The sequence below is a fragment of the Micropterus salmoides genome, unplaced genomic scaffold (genome assembly GCF_014851395.1).
Source record: "Micropterus salmoides isolate LMB-PRFRI ecotype aquatic unplaced genomic scaffold, ASM1485139v1 Ms_hic_scaffold_10, whole genome shotgun sequence".
Lineage (NCBI taxonomy): Eukaryota > Metazoa > Chordata > Actinopteri > Centrarchiformes > Centrarchidae > Micropterus > Micropterus salmoides.
Genome location: NW_024040041.1, coordinates 9,002,097 through 9,014,589, shown reverse-complemented (window position 1 = coordinate 9,014,589; position 12,493 = coordinate 9,002,097). Strand labels below are relative to the sequence as shown.

General features: G+C 42.9%; 1 protein-coding gene across 10 annotated transcripts in view; it reads left to right on the top strand.

The window, feature by feature from the left end:
• Positions 1-12,493, top strand: part of LOC119884059 (RNA binding protein fox-1 homolog 2-like) — a 48,525-nt gene that overhangs the window by 21,526 nt on the left and 14,506 nt on the right. For 9 of the 10 annotated variants that reach the window (XR_005440927.1, XR_005440928.1, XR_005440926.1 and 6 more), the window contains 4 exons: positions 4,499-4,699; positions 5,699-5,872; positions 6,350-6,403; positions 6,677-6,769. Coding sequence is in view for 7 of the 10 variants with exons in the window: in XM_038694544.1 (XP_038550472.1) it covers positions 4,499-4,699; positions 5,699-5,872; positions 6,350-6,403; positions 6,677-6,769 (522 nt within the window). In the remaining 3 variants the exon portion in view is untranslated. Of the gene's footprint in view, positions 1-1,869; positions 2,018-4,498; positions 4,700-5,698; positions 5,873-6,349; positions 6,404-6,676; positions 6,770-12,493 lie in introns of those variants that run through there. The other variant, XM_038694582.1, reaches the window with a different exon arrangement.

The window sequence follows — 12,493 nt, the reverse complement described above, 5'->3', positions numbered from 1 at the left end:
ACACAGTCTCACCTGTTACCACAGATTAAGCACTAGACACAAAGTGCAGAGTCCTCAGTATTGGTGGCCAAATGCACTGTGTGACACTTCTCTACCTCAGGGTTAACTGTTCTCCCTCTGCCCATACAGCCATGATGATATTGTCCAACACTAATGCTGCTCTAACTGCTGCTACCCGAGGCTGTATGCAGTGGGTTGAGGTGTGAAAACACTCCGCATGTTACCTCGCACCAAAGCGCACATACATACACACAGAAAGGCGCATTGCAAGCGATGCACATATGTAGTGCAGTAGAGCCCTAAATGTATGCAGTATCTCCCAGGTTACCTACTCCTGCATGACAAACAGTACTGTAATGTTGTACCTGTGCACACACTGTACCCTAGCTTACATTGCAGCAGTAAGTCACTGCAGTTGGGTTTTTAAATTTAAACTCCTTCTGCATAAGTCGTGGCAGCAGTGGACAAATTCCCTACTCAGAATGAGTAATGCAAGATTTTACTAAACAGTTCTTCTTGTGGATGGAATAAAACAGTTGGAAGTGGCAGCGCAGCAAACCATGTTCTGCACTGGGTTGATTCGCATATTTCCATTGTTCTTAGTTTAGTATTGGTTTTATGGATTCTTGGTGTTTATAGGGTGAAAAGCTCATTCTGATGTTGCATCCTCTGTAAATCAGTCGGGATTAAAGGTCAGGGGAAACTCCTTGAGTGTAAAAGTCAACTAGTAATTATGTACAACTGACAGGGATGTAAAAATCAAGTCCAAGTAACTGACTGAATTAAGCCTGATGATAAAGAAGAAAACAGTTTTTAATCCATTTAATTTGTATTTCTGTGACGTGTTCTTTAAGCTTGCTTCAGTTGTCACCATCTATGTTTTCTCAACTAACTGATGTATCGTTTTGCCTGTAAAATAGGGAAAAATGCCAGTTCATCCTCAGCACTGCTCCACTGATAGTTTATTTCAGTTTACCATTTTTGTAATTGCTTCTGTATTAATCTAAATTGTCTGTTATGTAGCAGAAGGGAGTTACAAAACTAAATTTCACTATAAAACTTTTTATATTGTGACAATTAAATGTACCTACCTACCTACCTTATAATTTCTTCCAGCCCAATGTGACTTCTTCAGATGTCTTGTTTTGTCTGACCAACAGTCCCAAACCCAAAGATTTACAGCTTACTATCATTTATGATGAAGAAAAGTATCACATCCTTATATCTGAAAAGCAGGAACCAGCAAATGTTTGGCATCTTAGCCAAAGCTTTAAAAATTACTAAAACCATAATTTGATTATCAAAATCGTTGCAGAGGAATTTGCTGTTATTCGACTGATCATCTTTTGTTATTCCACAACTAAGTGATGTTGCTACTGAATACATAACCTATTTTTTTATTAAAAATGTTTTTAAATATTTAAATATCTTTCATCCATGCGTCCTCTGGGTCTGAGCCAGTGAACTACTGATGTGTAATCTCATTGGCCCAAAGTCCGGAAGAAGAGACGGGAGCTTCTGTACAGGGGCAACCGTATAAGGAGATGGGCTGTGGCCTACGCTTTGATGGACATCACAGTGCAGTAGAAGCTTTGAATGACTTAAGGGGCGGGTGCCAGTGGTTTTAAAAGGAAAGAAAAAAATAAAGCTCTCTCTGGCTTTCATCAAGCGTGGCAGACTAGGACGGGGGGAGGGGGGGGAGGCATACTTAGTTCTCCAACCACAGGAAAAGAAAAGAAGGATTGCACAGGGAGAAGAAGCTGTAAAGCTGTATTTCTATCTTCGGCCAGACAACTTTACAGACACCAAGGTGTTATGAATTTGCATGATTGATGAGCTCCAGTAGCATCATCGCTTGGCTGTTCATTCTGTGTTGATGGGGCTGGTGTGTGCTTTACTAGAGTGGTTAGAGGCTAAAGTCAGCAGACAGACACAGACGCACGCTTGAAAGGTTTGCTGTGAAAAGGCCTCTCCTCCCCCTCATCCTCGGTGTGTGGAAAAACATATGGTGTCTCAGGTAACACAACTGCTGTGTGTGTGTGTGTGTGTGTGTGTGTGTGGGTGCGCATGCACAAGGGGAGAGTGAAACAGTACGGATGAATAGGTCCTAGTACAGATGTTCCTTTTTTATTTGTAACATCAGATTGTTGATTTAAAAAGCGTTTCCAATGATACTTGATCTGCTCTGTTTTCAGCTTTGCTCAGATTCCTTTTCATGTGATTATTTTTAATACGAAGCCTAGCTTGTTTAAATGTGTCAGATATTCAGCCAGTTCTGTATCTTCTCTCGCAGCGTCAAAATTCAACTTGGGTTCAGACCAGACATAACTCTAATAGAGCGTGTCATTATTTCCCATAATCCCCTTCCCCCTCCTGTTAAGCCCCCCTTTTCTTTTTCCATTATTTCTTTTTTCCTCTCTCCCCTTCTCCTTTTGACTATATGATGCAGCCATGTAGGGCAGTGCTGCTCCTTAGTCAGCGGGTCAGGAATGCCTGTGTGGACTTAAGGGTGTACTGTTTAACTCAACTCTGATCTTAATCCACTGACAGCTCCCATTCATCTGCCTGTTTATTAGCTCATCAGCACGTCCTTTTCGTCATTGTTTATACTTGCTTAGCTAAATTATGACAAATGAAAATAACCCACATGTTTAGAAGGCAGTGATCTTTAAACCTCTACAGTCGGAGCCTAAATGTTAAAACACCTTAAAGGTTTTTTTTTCTTTTCATATGACGAGTCATATGGGATCATTGTTTAATGGCATCTAGTCCAGTTGGATCAGGCTTGGCAGTGCTGCTTTCCTGGCACCCTGAAGCGGTCTCTGAAAAACACTAGATGATTAGTGTTTATGACATGGCGTCCTCGTTAATGAAATATCTGACTAGCTCTGACTGACTCTCTCATTCAGTGAGACTTAAAGATGTAGATGAGCATCTTGTTAAAAACATGATTAGGTCTAATCTCTGTCTAATCACAAACTTAAACTTGTTGTCACTTTCTTTTCTAACTCTTTTACTCTCTCTCTCCGTTCCCTCTGCCCTGCCATGCCCTGCCTTTCGGTGTGTGTGTTACTCAGCCCTGGGCAGGGACATGCCTATGGACACACCCTTTAGTGGCTGAATACAGGCTACTGCATGTTTATGAGCTCACATGCTGTGACAAGTACACTTAGGCTTTGCTGTATCCTAGCCCTGGCTGGGCTAAGGCCTAACCAATGAATCCGCTCTTCTTTAAACAGGTTTTGGTGGCTCTGTGTTTATCACTAGGTAACAGAAACTGTAGCGGATGCAAAACACAATCAGCTTTCACACTTTCCTTCCTAACATACATTCAGCCTTACCACAATGAGAGTGGCAGCAGACAAGTTTCCCAGATTTTTCCATCTTGTATTTGGTCTATGCAGCCTTCTCTGATGCCTCCTCTATCTGTTGGGCCCAGACCCCAGAAGCTGTCTGTCTTGCAGATGGGCCTTTTAGCCTCAGCTGGCTGTTTACAGCCAATGCGGTCGACACTGCAGTGAGCAGTCTGGCTATAGGATTAGAGAAAGAGAGAGAGAGAGAGCAAGCTCGTTTGCTTTGTGGCATCTTAGTTACTCCGTCTAATTAAAAAGGCCGTCTGGAGACCGAGTGTCTCTTGGCTTCACCCAGCCCAGGTCCAGCTCACGGCAGAGACCAGACCAGTTAATGGTGCTGGATGCTGTGTGTCGTTGTGCCTGGCCTGGTGTGGAAGGAGCAGCCATGTGCCCAAACCCACTCCCTTTCTTTCTCTTCTTTCTGTATCTCCCTGTCCATCCACGGCGTCGCCCTGTCTTTTACACGCTGTCTTTGCTGTGAAGGGATCTTGTGAAACTTAGTCCAGGATGTCCTTGAGCGTGTGAAATGATGGAAGTAAGAAATATTGCAGAGTCACCCCACACACAAACAAGATAAAGGTGTATGCGTTGTAGCAGCAGCACGGCTATATAGAATTTGTAGATGATCCTGCTGCTGATACTGTTGCAACTGTGCTGGAAAAAAAGAACCTGAGGCAACAAAGTCCCAGCTGATACACAGTTATTCTGAATTATAGATGGCCTGCTAAAATAAATCCAAATGTACAGGAGCACAATGCCGCAGTAGCTATAAATGGTTAACGGTTAACATGACAAAGTTAGCAGTATTTATCTCACTGCATGTCCATCCATGCCATAAGCATGTTTGGATCTCAAACCGTGTATCAAGTTTTTTGACTCTTAATAATAGATGTGTTTGCAGTAAATATTTCATGGTCGGCTGACTGAAAACACATGCCTGTCAGAGATATGGAGGTAGAGGGAGGGGGAGAGGATAGCAGGGAGGGAATGGTGGAGTGACTGAGTGGTGAAAGAGAGAAATTTAATAGGCAGAATTTTAGCCCCTCGTTCTACCTTCATCAGGACGCCACAGCCACTGTACGAGGCTTTCTGAGTACATATGTTAAGCTGTCTCCTTCTCTTCTCTCCTCTCCGCGCTGCCGCAGGGCTCTCAGGATTCGACAGGAGGACAGGAGGGACTGGTGGCCCCACCCTTTGCAGCGTTCCCCCCTCCACCCCCTCCTCAAAACGGGCTACCAGGGACAGAGTTTGGCCCTGGGGCCATGTTTGGTGCTGGGGGCCAAGGTACAGCAGAAGTAGGGCCTGGTGCCAATGGAGCCACCACCACTGCCACCAACAATAACAACGTAAGCACTGTGCGATTTATAAAGCCTTAAGTAGTCGTTTAGCTAGTCTGTCAGATATGTGTGATAGTTTGTGGTAGAAGTATTCACCATGTGGTGTTTGCGGGGAAAACAAGCTTAGCATCCTCCCAATGCAGAGGAGGGGGGTTACAGATGTGAGGGAACTGTAAGATATTTGTCATTTTAATTTGATGTTGGGATGTAGAGATGGCAATGTCGATCGTTCACTCCACCACTTTGATATCTCACTAACTATAAGGTGGATTGCCATAAAATATTTAACAAACATTCATGATCCCCGGGGCATGAATCCTAATGATTTTGATGATCCCTTTTTCCCCACTAGTGCCAGCAGCAGGTGGACATTTTTGTACTTCCAGGAAATTTGTTAAATACTCTTGATTTTGATTGCCATGAAATGTGGAACAGTCAGTGACGCCCTCTTACAGGATGAATTTCAACAGCTTTGATGATCTCTTCACTTTACATATAGCTCCACCATCATGTTTTGTCCACTACTGTTTACGACCAAAAACCTACAAAACTATTGACGTTCCCATCAGCACCTGGACTTTGTGTTTGGTACTAATTAGTAAATGTTAGCATTTAAACAAGCTAAATTAAGATAGTGAACAAAGACGCATAATACCTGCTAAACAACAGCATATTAGCAAGCTGACATTAGCGTTTAGCTCAGTGCACTGCTGCTCGACTGCGGTCTCATTATTAAAAATAAATACAAACATAATATTTAATATAACATAAAGCTGAAATTAAAATGATTACATGTTGTTATCAAGACTGTACAAAATAACTGCATTGCACTAATGAACTGAATTGTTTTCATTAGCATTACAATTTAAAAGAAGAAGTGTAGCAGAGCTTTAATTTGCTAAAATAATTAAGCTAACCTCATAAATATTAAGCCATTGCATTACCTTTACCTCCATCTCTCTCACCTTCCTCAGTCCTCACCATCTTCTTTTCTCTCTCTCTCCACAGGGAAAGACAGAGGAGGTGTCCCAGGGGGAGGCGGGTGTGCAGTGCGGTACAGGAGGCACAGGAGCAGGAGGATCTGTGGGAGATCCCACAGAGGCCAAAGGGACCCCCAAACGCCTCCACGTCTCAAACATCCCCTTTCGCTTCCGGGACCCTGACCTCAGGCAGATGTTTGGGGTAAGAAGCTGGGAATGTTGTGGGCCTCATTTTTAACTAGATCAATAAATCAGTCTAGACGCCGCGGGTCCTCCACGGAGGGAGCTGGCTCACTTGGGGCGGGGTTTAGAGGCAGACAAAAGAGTCAGACCAACACAAAGGAAAGACACTCATGAGTGTTCTCTTGGTGCTCGAGGGGGCAATTGGCTGCTATGTGTGTCAGTGTGATAGCATGGGCGACAAAGTAAGAGGGGAAAAAAAGAGGACAGAGCTGAGATTTAAGGCAAAGGGAGAGAAAGACAAACATTGAAATGAGGGATGCTGTCTTTATATAATAGTGACACCTAGTGTAAAGCAGCTGTAATTGACACAACATCAGAAGCTTCTTGCTCTGCAGTATTAACTAAGCCAAGCATCCAGAGACAACTCAAACATGTAATTGACTGCTTTCTTTGCTTATATATGTTTGCTAATTTCTTCCCTCAACTTTATTTGCAGCAATTTGGGAAGATTCTGGATGTAGAGATAATTTTCAATGAGAGGGGTTCAAAGGTAAGTGTACAGAAGATTTGATTCTCTGAAACTACTAAATTCCTCCTGACTGCTGACAGTAATTTCAACTTTGCATGCTTTATTTTTTGGAAACGTGACACTTGGTGACGGGGTGTCAACACACCACATGGTGTAATATTGTTATAAAACTCCAATTAAACAATGTGAGAGGGCACCGCAAGTTCCAGGGATTCACAGATTCTCCTCTCTCGACAAACCCCCATGATGTGCCCCTCACTCACCAAGCACTTAAACTTCTGCCTTGTACCACAGGGTTTTGGCTTTGTGACATTTGAGACCAGTGCAGACGCAGAAAAAGCCAGGGAAAAGCTCCACGGCACACTGGTGGAAGGTCGTAAGATTGAGGTAATTTTCCTCTCGCGCTCTCTCTCTCCCTTCTTCTCCTCCTCTTTCTCTCTGTATTCCCATCGTAATTTTGCTTGATCACTGACTGCTAGTTAGCTCCCATCCTCCCTTTAGTGATATGCTCTGATGCAGCCCACTGGTATACCACTCCCTGGTCCTCTGCAAAACGTTTTTCATTTTTTAAATTTAAAAAGTTTTTGTTGTGGGAATGATTGGGGGTGCAAGAACACTAAATAAGGCATGCTGGGTACTTTTCCTCTGCAGCATTTTTTTTTTCTCTTCACATTACGCTGTTGCCTCTTCACCTTTTTGCAACTTGTAGCCACACTGATGTTGCAGCCTTTTCCGCAACAATTGGAATGATGTTTGTGTAGGTGCACCGGAGGGCACGAGAGGAACGCAGTGAAAGGATGATGCATGGCAGATTGCTGTCAGATGCTCTTATTTTCTTCCCTAGTGTAGAAATCCTTCTGTGTTCCCCTCTCCCGGTGCTGTGGCTAAGTGGTTGTGACAAGCGTATGGCTCCTGGTGCAACAGCAGCATGCTGGGAATCACAGCAACACTGATGCATGTTCACTTTACGGAAGTATGGATTCTTACCAAAGATCTGTGTACTTGAGTTTTTTCATGTGTGTAAAGTCTGTGTGCGTTCAGGTTGTTTATTTTGATTTAATTAAATATTGATTGAACTGAAGCATGTGCTGAGTTTTTGAAAGCTGTTTTTCTTCTTTATTTTAATTGTGGTTTCAATCAGCCAGTTGCCCATATTGGATCTCTTGACCCAAGCCACTGTAAGCCAGGATTTCTGCATGGGCTTACTGTGGTGTTTTCCTTGTATGTGTGGGCGTGGGTGTGTGTGAGTCAGTTCCTGCATGATGGATGAGGCTGGCTAGACCCTTTTTTAGTTCTGTACTCTCAGTTCTGCTGCAGTGTGGTCAAGAATGAAAGACAGCCACCTGCATCCACTGGTACAACATACTCCCTCCGCCACCTCCACCTTCAGTCAATCAGCAAGCTGAAAGGATACTGATGGAGCCAGTTTACCCCGCATCAGTCTCGCCCTTGTGTTCAGTCTACAACCTGTGTCGTCCTCGGCATTGCTTTAACTTGATTCTGTTTTTCCAACCAAGTTTTGCATGATATCAGTCACTCTTATTAATCAGCGAGCAGTTTGCCTTTTGTCACTTTGCATGTTTTCTGTTGTACTTGTAGTGGTGTTGGGCTGTAGCGAGTCATGTATCAGCTGCATGGTGGGGTCAGCGGCAGGAGTCTGTAGTAGAGTCTGTCTGTTTATGGTGCATGGGCTTGAAGAGACAGAAGGCTGGCGCGGGACAAATCATGGATTTGTGTTTATACATTCTTTCATCTGAGGAGAAAGGGCCGGACATTTCTATTTGAGGCAATGCTGTCTGGCGGTTCTCCCTTCCTGCAGATGTTGCCGTGTTACTCTTGCTTTAATTGGTCATATCATTTCAGAGTTTGTTGAACTATGATTTCAGAGATAAAGATTGTGAAATATAGCTTTGATAATTCATAAACTCTGAAATATAGGCCTACTATATACCATTGTTATATATAAATATTTAACTCTTATTGTGTGTGACCCTGCAGTTTACTGCTATCCACTGGCATGAGTGAAGTTGATGTAGCCTAAGTGTGCATGGTTGGTATATTAATAATGAAATGAGGCAGTACTGCAGACAGCTGGATGTGTTTTCTTGCATGTTTATTCTGTCTGGCTATTTGTTGAAGTAGTTTTAGTGGTGGGACTGTTGACTGACTTGTTCAGTTAGCATGATATCAGTTGCACCTGGGTGCCTTATAGTCTTGTTCCACTCATTGAAAAGCTGAATTCTTAGTTTTCAGAGTAAGTTTGATTTGAGTGATAAATAAAGGTTTGCTGTCCTTAACACGAGTGCTGATATTTCTTATTCTTGGTGCATGCCAGTGGGAGTTGGTTAGTAGTTATTCTCTTGGCTTAGCCGCCCATAGTGTGCATGTATGTAGCCTACATTAAATAGAAAGAGAATTTATGTGCTTAAAGTTATACTGTACTTGTCTTTGTCTGGAATAAAACTCTGCGCTTTGAAGAAGTCAATTTCCTGTGCGCTTCCAATGTATCCATGTAAGTGGCCCAACTACAATTCACTTTGTCTCTACCTGCTTCTCTGTGATCCCATGTCATCACCATTGATTCTATATATAGAGTCCTATAGACCTATATATAGGTGTGACGCTGTGTTTCCTGGTATGCACTCAAAAACATACACACCTCAGTGCATCTGAGGCCACTCATGGCTCTCTGTTATTGTGCGTATGCTCTAACCATAGACTGTATATAAAGTTGGACGACATGACAGCTCCACAAAAGTGAAGACAAAACTTCTCCATCAGCCACTGGTGGCTGGTTATAGGTCATAAACCCCGCTCCCCTCCATGTTAGCAGATGGGACATGGGCCAAACTAAATTTAGGTAGTTCTTATCATGTTTAATGTAAATTCAAGTGTTCATTCTTCTCTTAAGTTTAGTTATTTGATACTCTAGAAAGGAGGTTTCACATCATGATTGACAGCTGGACCTGCTCATGATTGAGTCAGACGGGTGCATAGGTGGGTCCTCGATACTGTGGATCCAACAGCGATCATTACTGCGCAGACTCCAAATGATGTCGCCAGATGGCATCGGCTTTATCCAGGATATTTTGGTTTAATTTTTGTACAGTGTGAGGAAGTGGAGACATATCATCTATATTTAAATACAGTCTATGGCTCTAACGTAAGTGGTTAGCCCAAATGCTCCTGGCTCATAACATCTTTCTGCCTCGGGCAGTTTTTCACTGTCATTGGCTTGTGTTACTTTGACTGTAGGACAACCCTACAAAGCTAATGATAGAAAAACCAAACCATTTAGTCACAGATTACACTCTTGTGCTGCAATTCCTGGCTGTACAGGAAGTCCATTAGGGTCCCTGCATGGTCTCATTTGTGCAGATGCAAACCTCGATCAGGGAATCATTACGTTTATGTCGTTGTGCCTCTTTAGTCCAGGTAACACACTTTTAATATTTCTTCACCTGTTTCTCAGCAGGTGACAGTTCGCATGCTGGCTATTACAACAGTAATAATTTCATTGTTCCATTTTTGGGAATGCAAGACACAATAAAGAGACTGCAGTGAACAGTTTTTCGATTTGCACCAAACAATCACCATTTTACAAAAGAGTCTGCAGGTTTATCTTCTTTTATGTCTGGGTAGCTGTCTGTCGATTTATTGACCGTGCCAACTACAGTGTGGAAGGGTTACGACGAGGACAAAAATGCAGCAGTTTGTTCAGTGGTTGCAGCGGAGATGGTTGCACAGACGGGCACAGAGACCATGCTAAACCCTATAGACATCCATTCACTAACTCCTGTACTCTAAGGTTGTGTGTTTGATCTGTGGCTGGAGTGTCACAGGAAGCGATGGCTCCTCCGCAGCGCAGAGTTTTAGTCGGACATTTGAACACAATAGCGCAGAATAGCTGAGGGGTGTGCGTGTGTGTGTGTGTGTCACAAGTGGTGAAGCTCTGCATGCTAAGGGGGGCAAACTATTGAGCGTCATCATCAATGCATGGATATGTGCAGTGAAAAGGATGAGAAAAGTTGTGGCTGTGGTTCTGCATGCCTGACCATGCACACTCTCACCAACCGATGCTGCCACCACACACCTCCACTTCAATGGGACACAGTTGGCCTTCAGCTCACTTTGGCCTTTCCATAAACATTATGAACCTTTTGGATGACTTTATTGAGCAGCATCATTTGTACTGCGAGAGTTTGAATTGGTAAGAACTTGACTGTGAGTTGCTGGATGGTCGATGGCCTGAGGTGAAGGCTCACCAGCTCCTTGTGTCCCAGTTTCATAGATGACCCTCCTCCCTCCCCTCCCCGGCTTGACCTGTCCTGTTTTGTTATTGGAACTTTCGGTTCCTGCATGACCTGCCCCAGAAATGGTTAATGAATGAAATGTGTGAGTATCCATGTGTTTGCTTTGTACCTGAGTGAAAATGTAGGGGGGGGAAAGGTTGAAGGAAAAAGGGAAAGAGAGTTTGTACTTTGCCCTTTCCCAACCCTCTGTCTTTCTTTATGTCGGCTCCATTCTCTCTCTTCCTTATCCCTTCATTCTCTTGTTGCCAGTCAAGTTTTTCTTTAATTTGAAAATATTCTATAGCTGTTTTTCTTACTATAATAATCTTTTTTTTTTTTTTTTTTTTTTTTTTTTTTTTTTTGCAATCATCTATGCCTGGTTTTGTTTCCATTTATTGTCATCTATTTTCTTTTCAGTTTTCTGTCTTTATTTTCATTGTTTGACTATCATACAACCTTTAGGATGTTTGTTTTTTTGTTTTTTTTGTGGTGTCTGTTAAGACAGGAAATTATAGCCACTCTACCCTACGACCAATTTCCAAACACACACTCTTCTGTTGTGGCGTAACTTTACCACTCAAGAATGAGTCATTTCTTGCAAAATACCTCAACTTGTCCTTTTTGACTATGAGACCCAGCCAGCGTTTAACCAACCTTTACTATTCCGCTCTTATGATGGAGGGTATTTGTGCATTTGTAGCTGCTCTTCTGACTCTTCCTTGGAAGTTTCATCTCTGCATTTCACTCCCTCGTTGTACGTTCAGAAGGCTATTTTTTGGGGTTATGGCAAGGTTGTCCCAAATTTCTATTCTCCCTTACAGTCGTTTTTATACTCTAGAGCACAGAACGCCTTCTGATTATTGTGATGATGCTCAGAGCTCCGTTAAGCACTAAGAGTTGGCGTCCCCTCTCCCTGTTCTCCCTTTCCTCTTTCTCATATATTCTGTTCTGAGCTGTAACACTGCTGCTGTCAGGTTTTTATTTCACACGGGGCAAGGGGGGGGCGGGGGGGGGACATTTAGGTTTCTTTTGTTACTGGGATTATTTGTTCCTTTATTTATTATATTTTTTCTGTTTCCCTGACGACTTCTGTGTGTTGTTGTCAGTCTCCACGGTAACCACTCGCTGTTTCTACGGCAACGGTAAGTTGTGTACAAACATCTATCACTGAACTGATCCCCTTCCCACCCCACCCCTGAAACGGGCATTTGATACAGTAGTATGTACAGTATGCTGTGAAATTATAACATCAGTCTTTGCATTTCCATTTATCAAACGATTTGTATGTGATAGGTCCACGCGGTGTAATGCCCTAGAAAGCTGTTGCTGTTATGTAATGTTACAGTGCACAACACGGTATCACAGGCACACACACAGACAGACGGACACCGCATCTCTCAACAGATTGGATCTTTTAGCAGTAATAATTTCTCCACATGCCCGTCCCCCACCATGTCATTAACACCTCACTGGGAATGACCGAATGTAATCACCCTCCTCTATGCAATGACACGGCTGTCCACAATCCATCTGATTAATTCTCCATTGGATTCAATGTATGTAGTTTTAATTTTCTTGATTAATATTTTAAAAAAATCAACAGAAATGATATGAAGCTTTGCTCCCTGTTGCTGCCTATGATTGCTTTGAGTGAATGCAGACCCCGAGCTGAAGGGCAAATAACGCTGCTCTGGTTTTGAATTTCTTTATTCCATTGACCTACCTGCTTCCAGCATAGTGTGCGTTTGTCAAATGTTAGCCAATTGGACACATAGTGAATTTGAAAAAAGTGCGTTAAGACCCCGCAGATTTAGGTAAA